Source organism: Hypanus sabinus, chromosome 2 (assembly GCF_030144855.1).
Source record: "Hypanus sabinus isolate sHypSab1 chromosome 2, sHypSab1.hap1, whole genome shotgun sequence".
NCBI classification, from domain to species: Eukaryota; Metazoa; Chordata; class Chondrichthyes; order Myliobatiformes; family Dasyatidae; genus Hypanus; species Hypanus sabinus.
Genome location: NC_082707.1, coordinates 34651133 through 34672631, shown reverse-complemented (window position 1 = coordinate 34672631; position 21499 = coordinate 34651133). Strand labels below are relative to the sequence as shown.

The window sequence follows — 21499 nt, the reverse complement described above, 5'->3', positions numbered from 1 at the left end:
GCAAAGAAATCCAGATACACCATTCTCTGGCTAAATTCCTCCTCATTTCCATTCTAACAGGACACCCCTCTATTCTGAAGCTATGTCCTTTGGTCTTAAGACTCTCCCACTATAGAAAACATCCCCTCCACATCCACTCTATCATGTCCTTTCACCATTTTTCTTCACCCTCATTCTTCTGAATTCTAGTGAATACAAGCCCAGAGCCAAATGCTCTTGATATGACAAGCCCGTCAATCTTGGAATCATTTTCATGAAAACCCTTTGAACTCTCTCCAGTTTCAGCACAACCTTTCTATGATAAGGAGCTCCAAACTGCTCACAATAATCCAAGGGAGGCCTCAGCAGTGCTTTAGGAAGTTTTAGCAGTACCTCCTTGCTTTTATATTCTAGTCCTCTTGAAACGAATGCAAACGTTGCATTTGCCTTCCTGACCACAGACTCAAACTGCAAATTAACGTTTAGGGAATCCTGCACAAGGACTCCCAAGTCCCGTTGTAGCTCCATTTAGAAAATAGGCACCCCTTCCATTTCATCTACCAAAGTGCATGGCCATACACTTCTTGACACTATATTCTACCTGTAATTTCTTTTCCCATTCTCATAATCTGTCTAATCTATCCTTCAGCTACAATATATTAGATGTACACAGAGAGCAATGCTGACTCAATTATTTGATCAAAGAGGTCGGGGTGTGCATGTGAATGAGGAGTTAATCAGGGACATGGAACTCTCCTCGTAATCATTCACCTGCACCGGACCCACAAACACAAGTGAATTATTAAGTGTTTATCATGACATTCTGAAAGCAAATTTAAATTCTTACGAGCAGCCCTGTGAGAGTGAGCTAGAAGAGGCGGAGTTTTGGGTAACCTCAAGCTTAAGGATGCTGCATGATTGGAAGATGACCAGATTACGGGAACATACATGATTTCAATTTCTTTTGTTGCAAAATTAATAAAAACAAACTTTACATCACCAATAAGGACCAGCAGGGACATTGTTCACAAATATTCTAATGGTTAGCCTAACACTACTACAGCACCAGCAACCCAGGTTCATTTCGCCACTGTCTGCAAAGATTTGTATGTTCTCCCAGTGGGTTTCCTCCTGGTGCTCTGATTTCCTCCCACATTCCAAAGACTTACAGGTTTGTAAGTTTAATTGGTCACATGGGTGTAACTGGGCTGGAAGGGCCTGTTACTGCACTGTATCTCTTAATAAATAGAATATAAATAAAATCTCTTCATATTTCTGCAGTCATGGAAATACTAAAGATTACTCTATCTATACACAAGACAGTTCAATGCAAACAAAAATAAATATCAACCACAAAATATTCTTTTCAGTGCAATTTTATTGGGTATGTAACATTTCATTTGGAATCTTAAACATAATTCACCAAAAATATTCTTGAACATAATTTTGAACTACTTTACAATAAATAAAGGCTAGAAATCATAGGGTCATAGAAAAGTACAGCACTGAAACAGGCCCTTTGGCCCATCTAGTCCATGCCAAACCATTTAAACTGCCTACTCCCACCACCATTTAAAATTCGTTAAATGTGAGACGATTTTGCTGAATTACCTTTAAAGGCCCTACAAAAATGCACACCAATGTAACTTACAATTTTTGCTGCATTTTAGAAAAGGGGTCTAAGAAAAAAAGCAGAGTTCTTTACTGTCTAAGGATTCCTTTTAAAGTTTTATTTAAGGCTTCGTCTTTTCAGGAAGCTGAACAGATATAAATACACAAAATCATATGAAAACTGTGCAGGATGTGTTCTTTAATGCAAAAAAATGTGCTTGTATTTCCAAAGATAAACACAGAGTGCAAGTTTGGAGCAGGTAGATGACTAAAATAGTTCACAGTCAAGCTAAACTGTTTCTGTAATTGCATTTTCATCAAATGCGGAGTTTAGGTCTTGGTTGGCAAATGATGAATGGCTCCACAGAAGAGGCACCAGAGGTAACAGCTTTCATGAGAACATAAAGAAATGCTCAAGGTAGTACTCAAAATGTCCTTCAGATTCCCTATTTATTGAACTAGAGTTAAGAGTGCATTTCATCAACATTCCACATGAACTTAAGGTATGAAGACCTGAGAAGGTACAAAGGCTTCTTAGAAACATTTCCCAAATGCACAGGGACAGCTCTCATGTTGCAATACTTGCACTTCTAAGTCGCACAGCATCCTGAATTGGAAATTACTCATTCCTTTATTGAAAAAAAAATCAGGAACTGCTATCCACTGACATTGCAGCACCTTCAGTAGAAGGAATAAATCTTAACCTTCTGTAATAATAAGATTTTGAGTTCAAACAGCATTCTGAAAACTTGGGCATAAAGGTTGGCACGTCAATACAGTTTTGAGGGAATGTTCCATTAGTGGATTTAATACTAAATCAAGGCCCCCATTTCCCTGCTAATAGAACAACTCCAAAAAAAATAGGAGAGTTATCTTTGCTGTTCTAACCAATATCTGATCAACAATTGTCAATGCAAAAGAAAATTACTGGTTGTAATCTGACTGCTTGCATCACAATCGTTATTGCACTTTGGAAAATACTTGCTTGATTACAAAAACACTGGGACTATCCATGCCTGTTAAAGATGTGATGGAAATTTCCAGTTGTGCTGGAGGGCAGGCATCTCATTTCACAAACCCCATCCATATCCTATGAAAAAATTAAAAAACTCTCCAGTAGTTTAGCAAGATGTTATTTTAGGAGCCAAGTCAGCAACTGTAATATATTACATTACAATCCAGGAATCCAATATTACAAAAACCTAGAATTATAATATCCCTTCTGTATCACCATGCAGTAAGTTTGCAAACTTAGTTCCATATCTGCTGCTATAATACTTCCTACATAAATCCAAGTAATTCAAGTTATGGAAATTACTGAAAAGAATTAATAATATTGAATTCTTCACAGATTCAAATGTGTAACTGTTATATTAAAACACTATGCCAACCATTTTAATTATTACTTTCATGAGCAAGTGGTACAAAGCCTATTAAAAAAGTAGCAGGCACCAGATTGACAATTATTTCAATAAATGTATATCCGGTCAGATATAGCTGCAGGAAAGTGTGTCATAATCTGCATCCTCAGCCACCAGTAGTAATCCATTGGATTGTAGCGGGTGTAGGGGGAAGCAGATGTCAATGCATGAGTGACATCGTTAATAACCACTGAAAGGTCGGCGGAACCGCTCTCAAGATAAGATTTCATTTTATCAACCTGTTCATCAAAGTAGGCCCTCCCATAATCTTTACGGACAATGTCTGGCAGTTCGTTCCACATAGTTTCTAAGATCATTTTGACACGTTCAGGACTATAAAGACTGGTGCCAGCAATGAAGTTACCAGGCTCAACAACACTAACTTTAACCCCCCAGCGATGCATTTCATAGCGCAAGCAGTCTGAGAATGCCTCCACTCCAAATTTAGTGACACAATAAGGAGAGCGTGATGGATTGGCCATTCTTCCCAGCATACTTGTGATGTTAACCACACGACCTTTAAATGAGAATATATTAGAGATTCAAATATTGTATTTTTTTATATACACAAGTATAACCCTTACACATCATTCATTCTTGACCACATATCGAATTAGCAACAGCAATGATTCATGTTGTTAAAAATGTTAAAGTCGAAAGGTCAGTTTACCTATTAAACAAAAACTAAAATCCATAGAGGCACCTGCTACTTTTTGGGAAGTTTAACTTGCTTTTGTAGACAGTTGAGGAGATAAGAAAGAGTTAAGTAGAAGAATTAAAAAATAATGAAAGTAGTTGAAGAGACAAAGTGGGGTCTTGCTGATATTTGGCATCAGATTAGTATCAGTGTGGGAATTCAGCTGCAGTAATTTTCCAACTTGCACAACTTTACAGTGCTGTGAACACTTTCCCCTACTGTCCCTGACTGAGAATTTTTTTTTTGAAATACTGTGTACCAACGACAGTCTTGTAAATTCCACAACTCTGAACTATGATAATCGCAGACCAGCTGGTTATGGAGATAAGCAGGAATTTGGAAGTATTAAAAAAACAAGTTATACAGTGTATGGAAAGGAAGTTGACTTCTATCCATATAATTGATGGTAAACTCAAAGCAATGTCCAGAAAGTTTACAAAGAAGTGTAAAGTAAGGTGCCTCATTAGATGACTGGCAGCATTAATTCTATAGACAAAGAATTGCACAAGATCTCAGTGGATGACTCAAGTCTCTGATTTGGAGAACTCACCACAAAAATCCGGGGCTAGGTTCAACTAGGGCAGGTAATATCTGAGTAGGATTAATGGGTTTTGGAAGGTGTGAAACTAACTAAAAGAGTTGTCTGTTTAAACAGTTAATGCAGATTTTTCGGTTCCTTATAGTCAATTGTTGAGTTGTACTAATTGTGATTAATAAAGAAGTGTATTTAATAGGCAAATTCATTGTCTGGTGTGACTTGTTGTGTACTGCATTTAATTCTATTTTTGCCATGTTCCCAGTAGGATGTGCTACAAAACACTCAACTCTATTTTCAGACCAATCTGGCCTTGAAATGGACAAAGTGAGGAATTTCTGACGAATTGCAGTTATTTTACCTCATTCTATCCCCTTACCTCGGCAAAATGTCTTGAGCTAGATCAATGGAATCTGAGAAAGAAGTAATCTCTGATTATTTCAAATTTGATATGTCATCAAAGACTTGCAATTTCTACAGAGGTACCATTCTAACTGGTTACAGCAGCATTTGGTATGCAGAGGTCATTGCACAGGAATGGGAAGAACTGCAGAGGGATTTAAACTCAGCCATCTCAATCATTGGCAACAGCTTCCCCATCATTGAGGACATCTTTAAAAAGTGATGCCTCAAAAAGGCAACATCCATCATTAAGGTCCCCACTACCCAGGACATGTCCTCTTCTCATTTCTACCATCAGAGAGGAGGTACAAGAGCTTCAAGACACACACTCAACATTTTAGAAACTGCTTATTTCTCTCCACTATCAGATTTCTGAACAGACAATGAACTTATTACTTTGGTTCTCTTTTTGTACTGCTAATTTAATTTAAAATTTTAATATACATTTCATATTTCTTAATATAATTTACAGTATATATTCTGTATTGCATTGTACTGCTACTACAATAAATGCCAGTGATAATAAATCTGTTTCTGGTTCAGATTCCAACAGATAATTAAATAACATGATAAAGTGAACTAGATTGGGAGGCACATAGAGTGGTTAAAAGTACTGACTAAGTAAATTGCAAAGGCACATTCCAAAATTGTTCTGTCAACACATCTTGTATTCTTCTTTGGTTTTCCATAATATAATTATTTTTTTAAACTTCTATTTGCTAACAGATCTGTCCAATAGTTCAAATGAATGAATTGGTTAAAGCTAGTTTTCCAAAGATGATTTAGGTTTTAACCTGTGGGGATTCAGTGTACTGGACCGTGTATTTGGCATCTGCTGAAAGTGCAGGATGTGCACATTTTGTGTTAGTTTGCTGGCCGCATTGCAAAATGAGACAATATCATGAGCATAGATATTAAAAACAACCTTAGCAGTGCTGAAAAATTGGAGGAAAGCTAATGTTGACTTTGTTTAAGAAAGGTTCTAACATTAAACCAGGAGATTATAGGCTGGTGAGCCCAACATCAGTAGGGGAACGTTATTGGTAGGTATTCTAAGGAACTGGATATATAAGTATTTGGATACAGGGACTAATTAGGGATAGTCAACATGGCTTTGGGTGTGGTAGGTCATGTCTAACCAAACTTATGGAGTACTTAAAGAAAGCTTTTGGCAGATTGGCCTTCATAGATTAATGTTTTAAGACCCTATCTACCTGTTAAAACAATTTCAAGGTATTATGGATCTGTATTCCCAGATCCCTCTGTTCTACCACACTCCTCAGTGCCCTACCACACACCATATACAACTTACCTGAGTTGATCCTCCCGCAGTGTGACACCTCACGCTTGTCTGCATTAATTCCATCTGCCACTATTCAGCTCATTTTTCTAGCTGGTAGATCCCGCCGCAAGGCAATGATAACCTTCCTCACTGTCCAGTGCACGCCCAGTCTTGGTCTCATCCGCATATTTGCTGATCCAGTTTACCAGATTATCATCCAGATTCTTGATGTAGATGACAATCAACAATGGACCCAGCACTGATCCCTGCAGCACAACACTAGTCACAGGTCTCCAGTCAAGAAGGCAACCATCTACCAGCACTCTCTGGCTTCTTCTGCGAAGCCAGTGTCTAATCCAATATACTACTTCATCTTGAATGCCAAGTAACTGACCCTTCTTGACCAACCTCTCATGCAGGACCTTGTCAAAGACCTTGCTAAAATCCATACAGACAACATCTACTATCTTGCCTTCATCAGCTTTCCCCAGTAACTTCTCCAAAAATCTCTGTAAGATGATGAAATTGTTTAAGATGTTGAAATTATATCAGATGTTGGTGAGGCTGTATTTGGAGTATAGTATGCAGTTTTGGTCAGCTACTTACAAGAAAGATGTAAATAAGATTGAAAAAGTGCACAGAAAATTCACAAGGCTATTGCCGGTACTCAAGGATCTGAGCTTTTGGGAAGGGTTGAAAAAGTGAGAACATTATTCCCTTCAGCATAGAAGATTGAGGGGAAATCTGATGAGAATATAGGAAATTATGAGGGGTATAGTTGGAATAAATGCAAGCAGGCTTTTTTCACTAGGTTGGGTGAGACTACAACTCGAGGTCAAGGGTGAAAGATGAAATGTTTAAGGGGAATATGAGAGGGAAACTTCTTCACTCTGATGGGGCTGAGTGTGTGAAATGAGTTGGCAGTGCAATTGGTGGATGTGGGGTCAATTTCAACATTTAAGAGAAATTTGAATAGATACATGGATGAGATATGTATGAAGGGGAATGGCCTGAGTGCAGGCCGATGGGACGAGGCAGATTTATGGTTTGGCACAGACTACAGGGGCTGAAGAGCCTGTTTCTCTGCGGTAATGTTTTGATTTTTCTATGTCTCTGTGAGATCCCAAGGTGATTTTGAAATAATTTATGTATTAATGAAGACAACATCACACAGCAACAAAGATAGCTTCTGCTCTGAAAAAATTCCTCATTTGTTCATTGAAGTACATTTCAATTTACTATCAGTCAGAAGTTAATGTTTTGCCAAGATCTTCCAGTGAAGATTTCATGTTTTCCTTTCGCAAGATTGGAGGGAATAGACAGCAAAGGAACATTGACATGATTAGAACAGTACAAGTGTGTTCTATCTATATTTGGAATTAATATTGAAGAATTGTCAACAGATTTTTTTCTTATCAATGCAAGACATAACTAATTATGAATTTAAAACTACCATCTCTAAATTGTGACTGGATTCAGTTCAATTTATAAACTCATGGAAAATAAGCTCATGTCAGTAAATTGATGAAGAATTTTTGCACATCTCTCTATATCCTTCGCCTAACTTGCCCTCTCGTAAGAAAAGCTTTTGTTTTATTACATCTGAAAACTGCATACCACATGAAATTTTGCTCCTGGATTGTGTGGCTTTTAAGTCCATTTCAGAAGACAGTTAACTGGCTACAGCTGGTCATAAAATCACGCAGGGTAAACTGGCAAAGGGCATCCATCTTGGATGGATGTCCACCGAATCAAATCGTCCTCAGCCCAATCCAATAGTTTTACAGATCGAGAGAACTTCGAAGAATGATAGAGAAAACAAAAATAAGCTCAAGAGTAGGAAGTGCTCAATTGTACACCAATTAAAGCAACGAGGGAGATTGAAACATCGAGGTGAATACGGATGGTGAGCATTGGTTACCTGCCTTTGGGTCACGGGGGGGAATTGGTCTGCTATTGGAGAGGGAGACTGCATCTTGATCATGGGGGGGGGGGGGATTGATCTGTAATCGGAGAGGGGAGACTGCCTTTTGATCCCGGGGGCATTGGTCTGCTGTCGGAGAGAGAAGACTACCTTTTGATCGCGGGGGGGGGGGGGGAGATTGGTCTGCTGTTGGAGAGGGATGCCTTTGGATCGCGGGAAAATCGCTCTGCTGTTGGAGAGGGAAGATTGCCTTTGAATTGTGGCGGGGGGGGGGGGTGCGGATTACACTGCTTTTCAAGAGGACAGACTGCCTTTTGATTGCTAGGAGATCACCCGGCTATTGGAGAGGGGAGAGGCTGCTGCTGAGCCTGGAGATTGTTACCCAGGTTTTCTGCGTTTTGGGTATGGCCTGGGACTGTAGACTTATCTTCAATCTTAATGTTTTAAAATATTCCGTTCATTTTTCCCCATTTTTTTTTTGTTTTTTGTGTGTGTTGTGGGGGCGGGGGAGATTTGGGAGTCAAGGTGTCTGTTCTGTTTCTTTTTGTCTGGAGAGGAGGGATATTGGGAGTTGGTGATACTGCTGCCGTTCTTTTCCTTCTTGTTACTATGACTATCTGGAGAATAAGAATTTCAGAGTTGTATACTTTTATAATAAATGAACCTTTGAGGAAGAAAATTCCATCAAAGCACCTTCTTCCCTGATGACCGATAAAAAAACTTGTTTAATGATTAACATATCCTCAGTATTCTCATTTTCACCCTTAATGGGCCCCAATGTTTCACTATCATCTTTTACTCTTAATATGCCCATTGAATACTTTTTGATTCTCATTTATCTATTCTTTTCACTTATTTTACTTTCCACTTTTGCTCTATTATTTTGTAATCAGCCTGGTTCTCACTGTCATTACAGCTTCTTTAGCTTTACCATACTCGATATCATTTTCAGGGAACTCTGAATATTATTTATCCTCTTTTGGGAACGTGCCCCAACTCTACCCGAACCATCTTCCTAAAGGAAACTCCATCATTTTCTTATAGGTTTGTCAGCTTTATGTTTCACTTTACCCAGGGTAGATCTGCTCTCATCCCACTGGTCTTCTTCTAATTAATAACTTTATTGGATTACTCCTCTTTCTTTTCTGTTGCTAACCTAACATTCTGATGTCACGACCATCATCTCCCAGATGTTCAAGAGAAGTTAAAAAAGGAAGTAATACGGTTAAATGGCAGAGATATTAAATTTATAATTTGTCTCTGCCTGAAACAAAGGTTCCAATGAATGAGTGAAATTTACAGAAAATGTTATTAAAAGAAAAGCACATGAGAAATTTGTGAGATGAAAAGCTTACAGATCTGATATTTTGATCTATCTAGGGCAACCAACATACTCTTTACCTAAACTGATGCAATCCTTTGAACAATATGGTCAATTATCAGGATACAAGATCAACATAGATAAAACCCAATTACTTTCATATTACTATAGCCCACCAAGAGAAATTGAAAGTTGGTACCTCTGGGCATGGCACACAGAGTCTTTCAAATATTTGGGCATCATTATGCCAAAAGATTTGGCAAAATTATCAGAATGTAATTATCAGTCTTTATATAAAAAAATTAAGGAAGATGTGGCAAGATGAAACCCGATTCCTTTTTTCAGTCTCAGTTCAAGGATTGAGTCTATTAAAATGAATATACTGCCCAGACTGTTATATCTCTTTCAGACCCTACCAATAGAGATTAATCAAAATCAATTCAATGAATGGAACAAGATGTTATCAAGGGATGTTTGGCAGGGTAAAAGGCCTAGAGTTCTTCTCAAAACTTTGCAATTAGCAAAGGAAAAGGGGGGATGGGGCCTAACTTCTCTTAGAGATTATTACTTTGCAGAGCAGTTAAGAGCTGTGATATGTTGGTGCAACCCATCATATGACGCTCAATGGAAAAACATTGAGGAGTGGGTACTTCCCATCCCCATACAAGCAATTTTGGCTGATAACAACCTGCAAAGGTACATAAATACTATTGATAACCCATGGGTGAAATTGACTCTTAAAATATGGAAAACTACTATAAAAGAATATAATCCAGAGGGATATTTTGCAATTCTTAAATGGTGTGCATATGACTCAGATTTTACACCAAATAAATTGGATGCTAGATTTAAGGACTGGACAGCTCAAGCAATAACAGTTCTTTGCAACATAATGAAAGAAGGTACACTGTTCAGTTTTGAAATGCTTAAAGAGAAACACTTATGAGAAAAACAAGATTTTTAAAATTGGTATTTACAGATGCGACAATATGCTAATAAGACGCTTAAAAATGTAAGCAACACAAGTACATGCTTGATAGAGCTATTTAGAAAAGCATACAATTCAGATAATGGTAGTAGAATCATTTCAAGCATGTATAAGGGTTTGTCAAATCTTAAAACACATTCCACTTCATACATTAAAACAAAATGGGAGAAGGAGGGATAATTATATTTGAGGAAGAATGGACAATAATATGGAGATATCAATGGAAGTGTACCAGTTCACAGAAATGTAGGGAGTTTGGATGGAAAAACTTGATAAGATATTTTATTACACCCTCTCAGAAATCCCATTATAATAGTAACCTCACTGTTTGCTGGAGAAATTGTGGAAATCAAAATCCAAATCTTTATCATATTTTTTGGGACTGTCCTGTTATCAAAGACTATTGGAGGGGGATACACAACACCCTACAAGACTTCCTTAAATGTGAAATACCCTTAGAGAGTATATATTTTGGACCATATATTTTGGATATATACCTCAAGAATGGTTGAAAGGAGATAAATATTTAATGAATATACTGTTGGTGGCTGGTAAAAAGACTCTTACTAGGAAATGGTTATCACAGGAGAGCCCAACTTTAAATGCATGGATGGAAATTACAATGGACATTTACAAAATAGAGAAAATTACAGCATCTGTTAATCATAAGCCGGAGCAATTTGATTCATACTGGGAAAAATGGTTTAACTACATAATGCCTCATAGGCCTGATTTTATTCTCACTAAATATCAATGAATATGTTGTAAAAAAAAGATCACTCCCTAATTGTACATAGTTCTTTCCTTTTGCTTGTTTTTTTCTTTCCACTCTTTTCTATAAGTGTATACCCTCAGATAAATACTATGTGGAGATTTGTGACATATATGATTATATGATATATATTTTATATATATATATATATATATATATATATATATATATATATACATATACACACACAATGCCTGAAATACATCTTATGGAAATGATTGTTTGATGATGAACTTCAATAAAAAAAATAAACTACAAAAAAAAAGAAAAGCTTACAGATCTGCTGGACTGAAGACCAACTATCTAGGATTTTAAAAAGAGTGCCTCTAGAAATACTGGATAAATTGGATTTGATAATCCAGACGTTCTTCAATTTGATAAAAAAAATCTGATGGATTGGAAGGCAGGAAGTTAAAACAAAAGGCAAGGGAAATATGACAGGAATTTATATTTAAGTTAGACTGATATTGAAAATAGAGAAAACGGATATTTCCAACAAGAACATAACATAGAAGCACTTCGAGAAGCAAGAACTTTGCCGGATTTCCTATTATAATTTAAAATCAGTTTCTGAGCTTGCAATGAAACACATAAGAACTATTGCCAATTTTATTATGAAAAAATCCAAATAGAAATGTAGATCAAGTCATTCACCAGTGTTTGTGGACGGGCAGAGCAGCTTCCCTTGCCCACCACATGCCTGATGAACAGATGAGAATTTAGCCCCAATAAATTTATAAAGCTTCTGTGTTGTGTAATGTCAAGTCCAATTAGGTTACTGAATATCAATGTGCATTATAAGCAAGATACACATACTACTCAAGGTCATCACTTACCTTTTGCTCTGCGAATATATGGAAGGAAACCCTTGGTCACACGGATTGTCCCCCACAAATTAACCTCTGCAACCTCCTTATAAGTCTTCATGGTGGTGAACTCTACTTCACCAAAAGTTGAGATGCCAGCATTATTAATCAGTCCCCAGAGACCTAATCAAAGAATTGTGTTGAAACAGCCCAAGTGTGAGATATATTTGAAAAACATGACTGATTATAATATATATATCTTAACAGAGCAGTATACTCCTACGTTCCATCTTGTAAAACACATGCTTTTTTATTTCTTGTGATGTCCCTCTTATCACAGAAACGCAAACCATTCTGTCAGGTTTCTCTTTCCACTCAATGGTATAATTTTGCTACATTCAGCAGTTTTGATACTTGAAACTAACAGTACATTGTAATCAGACCGTAGAAATAATCTCCGGAAAACAAGAGAATACTGTCATCAACTTAAATCACAAATACAAAGCACCAGTAATTCACTGCTCTGCAATAAACACAGTTCCATTCAATTACTAGACTTGAGATGCTGTATAAACACAATAACCTTGTCCTCACCTTCTCATCTGGGAATCAAGTTAAATTGATGGGAATTTAAGGTAGTTACCTTGTAAATTTTTCTGTAAATTATACCAGAATGTTTTAAATGTCTGCACCATAATGAATGCTTAGTGCAGACCTCCATCCTGCTTAATCTAATAGATGTGGATTGAATAAATTAACTACAACAGATATTTAAGAAATATTATTTCATCCTTTTTTATTTTAATAATGTGAACATTCCAACCTTTATTGAGAATTCATTAAAACTAACCAACCTTTTTCTGAATCCATTGAATGTTCTTTCACAAACTCTACTGCTTTTTCCACGTCCTCATCTTTGCAAACATCTAACTGAATCACAACCATCCGATCACTCTTCATATCCTCCAGCTTCTTAGATCCTTCCCCATCTTTATCCTGAAAGCAGAAAGTCACAGTTCGTGAGCAAGTTAGTAATTAATTCACCTTCAGCACAATCAATGGATTTTCTATATTCATGGATCACCACTGGCATTCAAGATTTGTCACAGGTTGGGCTCTTGATGCTCACATTACTTTCAGCACAATAGCAAGATGAGGGTATCCAGGTTGGACTGACAAGACGAAAATCCACTCCGACCAAATATTACCAAATGTAACTGAATGTTAAGCTCCGAAAGAGTTTGACCAAAATACATTTTTGACCCAAGCCTAAACTAGCAATTTAAAATTATGTAAATATGGATATTGATACTGGGCATTCCTGTGATATGTTCACTACTTCCAGCTTCCAAGCAGCTAGTTGATTAAATATTTATTACGACTTTGGCAGTTCAATCAAATTTATTCTTATGGAGTATTCTGAAAGCAGATCTGGATAGCAAAATCTTAGCAAAAATATGAATTACTTTGCAGACCTGTTGATCACATTCCAGAAGAAATTCTATTGGTTGCAAATATTTTACTCAAACGTTAACGCAGAATGTGTTGAATCCTCTGAGAGTTAGAGTCAAAGAGTGGTGGTTTCCTTCCAGTGCTGTTTAACATGTGAATTGAAGATTATGCAACTGAACATTTCACAGCCAAGCTGTTCTGCCCTTTCCAATATCCGCATTTATATGCTTGCAAATTGATAGCTTAAGCATGGATCAAATTAGTATTTTGGTCACATTATAAGTGTATTTAATTATTTTGGTGATGATTAATACAACATAAGAGATTACTTTTCCAATTCAAAATCAATTATTTTTTAAATAACAACTATTACACCAAATAAATTCCCTTTGATTTGAAATTAGATTCTAAATCTTGAAACGTAAAGAAGCAATATCATCTGTACCTTTAATAGGCACCCTGCAAAAACTCTGAATCCTTTTTTGTGCAGGTGCTGGGCCAGTGAAAATCCAAATCCAGTGTCACAGCCGGTGATGACAATACTTTTGCCTTCATTCTGCTTTAAGTAACAAAAATAAAATTATTGCAACTACAAGGCAAATTTAATCAAATAAGGACTTCTCAAAGTGCTCCTCGTCGAGAGAATGCTTTTATTAGCTAGATGGCGGATATAATGGTTGCTGTGCATTTTCTTTTATTCAGTCATGTAATGGAGATGTCATAAGCAAAGCTGTCAATGACTGCTCTTGAGGTGGCTGTGAGTCATCTTCATGAACAATAGGGCAATAGGGGGCAAGACCTCGTTAGTGAGGGTTTAAATGAATTCACTATGCGGAAGGACATTGTAGTAAGAAAAATCAGAGTTGGGAGTAGTGGAATCTCAGAACAAATTATCAGTGAAAAGAAAATATTAGATGTCTTAGAGGGAAATTCATTAGGCATTTCAGAGATTGGAACTTGTTTTCCTTGGAGCAGAGAAAGTTGAGGTATATAGCATTATAAGAGTTGTAGATAAGGCATAGAGTGAGAAATCTATCTCTTAGCAGAAGTGTCTTTGACTAGGGGGCTCAGGTTTAAGGTTGGGAGTAAGAGATTCAGAGTGGAATAGAGAAAGGATTTTTTTTCACCAGTCATCTCTCTCTGCTACCACAGCAGGCAGAACCAAATGCCTAATTCAAGCTGTCATCTGACTGGCACTGCATTCAATTATAGTATATTCTCCATGCTTGGGGTCACACTGGAAAATCAAAGGGATGTAACACAACCCACTCTACTGACCTATTTTGCTACTCATAAGAATCCACAGATACTCCAAGGACCTTTTGTTCCAATGTGCAACTCCTCCAATATCCTCCAATTTATTGCATTTTTCCCTTTGTTCAATTTCTATATCGTGGAGAGGCACCCGACTCTCCGTGACGTAGGGTGCAGCTGTCCAGCAATCGGCCAAATTATGACACCCAGGTAGCCCTAAGCTCCTTATGAGGACTCGGTCTCCCGGCATGAGTTCGGAGAACCTAACTTTTTGATCATACCTCCTCTTATTTTCTTGATTCTGCTTGGTAGCCGCAACCTCAGCTAATTTATAAGCCCTTTTCAGCTCCCTACTCGTATCAGACACATAATTCAGATAAATGTTGGGTGGTAGGTCTTTCTCGCCAGTCTCAAAATAAAGGTTGATGGGCAACGTCGCCTCACACCCAAACATCAGATATCATGGCTAGTACCCGGTAGCTTCATTTCGTGTACAGTTGTAGCAGTAGACCAGATGTCCAATTTGTTGACTCCACTTGCTCTTCTTGCTGATGTCTAAGGTTCCTAGTGTGTCTAGCAAGGTCAGGTTAAACCTCTCTGGCTGGGGATCAGCCTGCGGATGATAAATAGTCCTCAACTTCTCGACTCTGAGCATGCTCAGTAACTCATGAATGAGCTTACTCTCGTAATCCCGTCCCTGATCACTATGTATCCGCCTGGAGAGGCCATAATAAATGAAATACTTCTCCCATACCACTTTGGCCACCATGGATGCCCTTTGGCCCTTGGTAGGGAAAGCCTGTGCATATCTGGTGTAGTGATCCGTGACGACTAAGACATTCGCCGTGTTGCTGGCATCGGGTTCTATTGATATACACACCAGGTCAAGGGGCCCCACACTATGCAAGTGGGACAAGGGAACAGCCCTCATAGGCAGCGTCTTCCTCCACATGCATCGAATGCACGACTTGCAATATTCTTCGAACTCCGGCTTCATTTGGGGCCAGTAGAACCGGTCTCTGAGCAATCCATAGGTCTTTTCAACCTCCAAATGTCCAGAATCATCATGAAGCAACTTCAACACAATCCTCCGTTACTTCTCAGGTAGAAACAGCCGGGAATGCCGAGGTCGGTCCGGAGGTGACGTGACCCGGTACAGGATCTGGTTCCTCGACTCCAATCTGAGCTTTTCTCTCAGTAATGGAGGCACCACAGCGTGTTTTGTCTTCTCCGCTTGGGCCATGGCTCCCCTTCAACCGCAGACCAAATGGTACCGACGCCCGGGTCATCTCGCTGAGCAGCTGCCACTTCCCCAGAACTCAATTCTGGCAACTGATTTGTCTGTGGAGCTGTCAGGTTACAGTAAACTTGTGGAATGGCGTCACCATAAGCTCCCAATTGATCCACCGCTCAATCCAGCCCCTGTTTTCCGTCTGCCTTCACCATGATGGCAAACTGGTACATGGCTTTCACTCCTGGGGAGGAATGTTCTCCTGTTCCTCGTCCCTGTCCAGCCTTCATGTGCGTATCGAGACAAAGCATCAGCATCGATGCTCCTACATCCTGCTCAGTACTTCAGGCTGAAATCATAGTCAGACAACGCTACCAACCACCGATGGCCTGTGGCATCCAATTTCTCCGCTGTCAGGATATAAATTAGGGGATTGTTGTTCGTCCTCACCTCTAATTTGGCACGTTAGAGGTAATCACTCAGCTTATCCAGCACAGCCCATTTCAATGCCAGAAACTCCAACTTGTGTGAGGGATAGTTTTTCTCAGGGAGTGACAGACTCCAGCTGACAAATGCAACAGGTTTCATCCCAGTGCCCTGATCCTGATACAGGAAGCTCCCTAAGCCCTCTCTGCTGGCATCTGTGTGCAGTACATATGGCAATTGGGAGTCTGCAAAAGCCAGCACAGGAGCCTGGGTCAGCAGCTCCTTCAGTGACTGAAAGGCCTCTTCACATTTTCCATCCCACCTCGGTCCAAAGGGCTCTGACGAGCTAAGATACTCTCCACCCTCCTCTCCTTTTGTCCTCCTTCCTTTCTTCCCCAAGTGAGGGTAACTGCGCAGGAAATGATTTAAAGGGTGATTCACTTCACGATCCTCCGATAGTAACCACAGAACCCAAGGGACAAGTGCAAAGTGTTCACAGTCTGGGGCCTTGGCCATGTGGTCACCGCCTCTATCTTAGACGGATCGTACCTACTCCATCCGTGAAACTATGTGCCCAACATAACTGACAGACAAATTGCAGAACTGGCACTTGTCCAGGGGAAGTTTTAACCCTTCGGCTTTCAGGCAGCCCAGCACCTTCAGTAGACTCACTTCATGTTCCTCCAAGGTGGACCCAAACACTATGAGGTAATCCAGATACACCAATACCTCTATAGTATGTTAATAATCCCCATCGGTTTCTCCCTGACATACTGGAAGGTTGCAGGGGCTCCTGATATGCCCTGGGGCATCCTTTTGAACTAGAAGAATCCCAGTGAACATATAAATGCCATCTTTTCTTTGTCAGCCTCACCAATTGGGACCTGGTAATATCCACTCCTCAAGTCCAGCACACTGAACCATTTCGCACCACTCAGACAGGCCGGCGCACCTTCAATCCTCGGGACTGTACACTGGTCAGGGACGGTACGCCTGTTCAAAGTCCTATAGTCCACACACATCTGTACCTTCCCATTCTTCTTCCTGGCCACTGCGATGCATAGAGGCTTTTCAACTTACACAAATGCAGCCGTAAGCATTCGAACTCTGCAGGAGCCAATCGCTGTGACCTCTCTTGGAACAGGGTGTCCTCAGTCACCCGCATAGTGTGACGAGTGCTCTTGGAATAACCCACATCAAGCTCGTCAGTGGAAAAGACACTTTTCAGTTTCGACATCTTCTCTACCGACCTGCTCTTCCAACCCGCAGGAACCGGGGAGTCCCCGAAGTTGAATGACTCAGTGGTCAACTTTCCCCCTTTCTCAGTTTCTCCCCGGCTCGTCTCACAGGGACATGAGACATTACTGTCACTGGGAAAAGATGCGCCGGGGCATCCCCCGCTTGAAGGTTTCCTCCCTCTTCGTAGTGTTCCTGACAGTCACTGCCATCCTGTTCGCCTGTACAACTGAGGGCATGAGCAGATCAGGCCTCACCAGCAGGCATTCCCAACTCCTCTTCGCAGTCTTCTGGAGCACGCCTGGCCTCGCCCTCAGGCATTCCAGGAAATTTGGGGTTTCCCATTCCTCTCGCTACTTCCCCAGGCTGTGACACGACTTGCTTGAACTGTGTGAACCACACAGTCCCTCATCTAAACTCGTTATCCGGCCCAATGCAGCCGCGCACTTCCTTAAAAGCAGCTTGAAACACCGGGTGAGTGGATAACGTTCTCAGGAAGCTCTCTCCACCTTTCTCCTTGCAGGCCCTCATGAGCCTCCTCACAATAGAGGTGTTGGCCCCCCACAAGAATTGAAACAGTGCCCTTTTCAATGGAGTCTGGGCAAACTAGTGTTAATGTATTAAGAGCCTCAGCCATTTCCACATTGGCCTCCGAAAACTCCAGCTTCACTGAAAAATAAACATCACTCGGATAATCACCCGCACTAAGACCCTAGGTCTCCAGAGTACTGAATGGTGTCAATGGTAAATGCGTCAAATACCGGTTGGAAGATGCATGGTACAGCAAAGTGACCCTGTGTCACATATGGCTCTAGCATAAATACCCTCTATCTGCAGCGGTACACTGGAGCTTGGCCCTACTAAGCCTTCAGGAATATTTTGTTTTGCTTTAGGGTGGTCCTTGGTATATTGCTGGGAATGTGTTCCCCTCAATACGCCAGGCCATCTCCTCACTGGGTCTCTTTAAGTTTCCCCAATGGCTCTCTCTGCTGAGATATCCCGGGGCTCACTCTCCGAGGGGTTTCCTGTCGTTCACACTCCCGCCTGAAGTGTCCCTCTTCATCACTGACAATACCGGCCTCTCCCCTTCTCATGTGACACTGGCTGCTAGCAGCTCTCTGTAGTGTTCGTCCCCTTGAGGATCCGCCTCCCTAGCAGCTCCATCATATGAGGCGGGGGGGGGGGGGGGTCACACCTGCTGATAACAACCGGGACATCTCAGTTCTCACATCTGCCACAATCTCCCTTACCACTTCCCAGGGCAGGCTTTCCACGGTCACTTCAACGCAGGGGACCACTACTGAGGGCTGTATCCTGCTGAAAGAGGCCTCCCGTGGCTCCGACACATTCTCCTCCTCTTGTACTTCTCTGATCAGCTCAACAAACGGGGGGGGGGGGGAAATCTTACCAGACAGTCAGAGACTCCAAGCGATCAGGTTCTCGGACTGGGCACCTTTCGCTATTTGCTCCACACTTAACTGATCCACCTCAGCCCCTCTGCGCCGCAAGCAATTTCGCTGCCTCTCTAGCCGAAAGATGTAAGCGGAAAGCCTCTCCCCATTCTCCTGACATGTGTTATGAAACCCCGTCATGAGCTCCGTTGGGCTTCCCTTTGCACCAAACCCCTTCTCTAGTGCTCGCATGTAGGCCGCAGAAGTGGCAAGTGGGTTCCGTGCCTTTACAGCTCTCACTACGTCAGCAGTCCTCCCGCTCAAACTTTCAACCAATCAGTGTCACTTTACATCATCAGTGCACTGCCACTCATCTAACAACAGAGAGGTCTGCTCCACCCAAGTCTCACACTCCTCTTCCCCCTCAGGGGTGAGCTTCCTTCCATAGCTGGGACTTTGAACCTGGGCATTTTTCTATTTATTCGCCAGAGAGGCAAGGGCGGATACTAACTCAGAATTCTCACTCTTCACTGGGGGACGGGACTCATTAGACATTCCAAATCAGACCACTCCTTCTCCTCGCTACGCAGAAATGAGAGAACCCTGTCTTTGAAGTCTCTGTTCCCAACTACGGGAGACTTGACTTGCTATTCGGCCTGCTCACCTACATTCCCCTCCTCCCAGAAAGTACGGACAGTCCACGGCCCCCCCACCTCCTGGGGCCCCAATAATACCAGGCAGTTCCACTGCCGTTACGTTAGCGCTAGTCGAAACTAAAACAAAGTCTGTGCCTGCCATTTTAACAAATCTCCGCCCCACACTTTGCCTACAGCTTTAACAGTACTTAAAAGTCAAGTTAACAATTCATCCGGAGTATGAATATCTACCCCACTCAACACACACGCATTAGTTACTGGTAACCTCGTGGATGCACTCCACTGCTCCACCCTGGCAGCATCCGTACCCATGTATTGAATTCGCTTTATGGGACAATAGTTCAGCACAGAACAGAGTTAAGCACACAACCCACTGGGCAATCACACAGCATCCAACAAAATCAATCCCAAACAATACCCCCACAGTTGTAACCCTCTGGTTCTGTTGGCTGCGTAAGGCTAGGGAGGACAACTTCTGGCCCCATCTGTTTGGGTGGATCAGTACCACAAAGTAACAGATAGTACATCATATGCAATTAAACAATTTAGCTTTATAATTCTTAGTTTCACTAAAGGGTTAGTAAAGTAAAACAAAAAGAAAAGGGCCCATTTTAATGAAATAGTCTAATGTGCCCCAAGTTGGAGCTCATAGTTTCCCCTTCGCTGGTCCTTCATCAATTTCCCCCGGGCTTCGTCGACTCCCGGCCCCGTCCCAAGTCCACTCCGTCCTGGTGTCCATGACCGCTCCTTTCTGGCATCTTCGTCAACTCCCGGCCCCATCCCAAGTGCACTGCGTCCTGGTGTCTACAGCCGCTCCTTTCTGGCATCTTCGTCGGCTCCCGGCCCCATCCCAAGTCCACTCCGTCCTGGTGTCTACAGCCTCTCCTTTCTGGCATCTTCTCTCCCCATCTTCCACCGAACAAAAGACCCAGATCACCTCAGTCTCAGGCACACAACAGGAAAAAACACTCCCTTCATTGGCCAGCACACACTCCAAAGCCCCCGTTATCTCTAACCATAACCCAAACACTGCCGCTACAGAAAGACCATTGTGTTAGCAGTGAAACCTTTCCCAGGGTGTTACAGATGTAAAAGCACTTAAACGGCATACATCATTACTCCACCATGTCATATTTGGGCACCTCACTACAGAAAGACCATTACGTCAGCAGTGCTTCTACAGAAAGACCATTACGTCAGCAGTGCTTCTACAGAAAGACCATTACGTCAGCAGTGCTTCTACAGAAAGACCATTACATTAACAGCGAAACCTTTCCCAGGGTCTTAAACATGTTTACAACTTCCCTCAGAATTCATACCAGAGTTTTCTAATACTGAAGTTAATTTAATTAGTCTTTTTAAAGCACAGTGAAAAATTAATTCTCCAATATTCTAAAACCATTCCTCTGTCAAGTTAAAATGAAAAATAAATGTTCATCACAGCCTTCCAGTCACATAAAAACCCTTCGTACATTACTCTTATTACATAACTTATTACCAAACAACTAATTTTGGATCTAGTTTGCCACTATTCCTCAGATCCCAAACATTTTTACTCGTTTTTTTTGACCAGCCTGCTACTGGGGTCTCGTCAAAAGTCTTAAGGCTGCTTGTGCGTCGCATCTACACCATAGGTACAGCGTACCCTATGCTGTAGGGTGACATGTACCTCCCCAAAAAATTAACACGAGTTGTGGAGACACAGAATGCAACAACCGTGATTGGTCTGCTTGGTAGCATTGCATGTCCTCCTACGCATTTCCAGTTGCTTGTTCTCTGCCATGTCTACACCAATGCGAAATAAATGAACCAAATCGTCAAATCTACCTGCCAACATGTGAAATGTTTGAAATGCATTTCCTTGTCTGTGTCTCTCAAGAAGAAACTCAACATAGTGGCATAGAAACCACACTGCCAACTAGCGTTTTGGCACACACCAACGCATGCTTGCTACGGTATAGAGCCTACGCAGAAGTGAAAATCAGGGCTACGGCATAGGCTGTGGCGTAGCCCGTACGCACAAGTATAAATCAACTTTTACTAAAACAACACAGAATATATCAACCACATTTCCCTTTTGAGCCTCATCACATCCTTTAGAAAACTTAAATTACA

At 41.0% G+C, this 21499-nt stretch overlaps 1 protein-coding gene across 2 annotated transcripts in view; it reads right to left on the bottom strand.

The window, feature by feature from the left end:
• Positions 1 to 1561: 1561 nt before the first annotated feature.
• LOC132377652 (D-beta-hydroxybutyrate dehydrogenase, mitochondrial-like) overlaps positions 1562 to 21499 on the bottom strand; it is a 28411-nt gene continuing 8473 nt past the window's right edge. The window contains exons 3-6 of one of the 2 annotated variants that reach the window (XM_059943858.1): positions 13636 to 13749; positions 12593 to 12734; positions 11769 to 11921; positions 1562 to 3528 (exon numbers count right to left, since the gene is read on the bottom strand). In XM_059943858.1, the coding sequence (XP_059799841.1) occupies positions 3059 to 3528; positions 11769 to 11921; positions 12593 to 12734; positions 13636 to 13749 (879 nt within the window). In that variant the 3' untranslated portion in view covers positions 1562 to 3058. The remainder of the gene's footprint in view (positions 3529 to 11768; positions 11922 to 12592; positions 12735 to 13635; positions 13750 to 21499) is intronic. The other variant, XM_059943866.1, reaches the window with a different exon arrangement.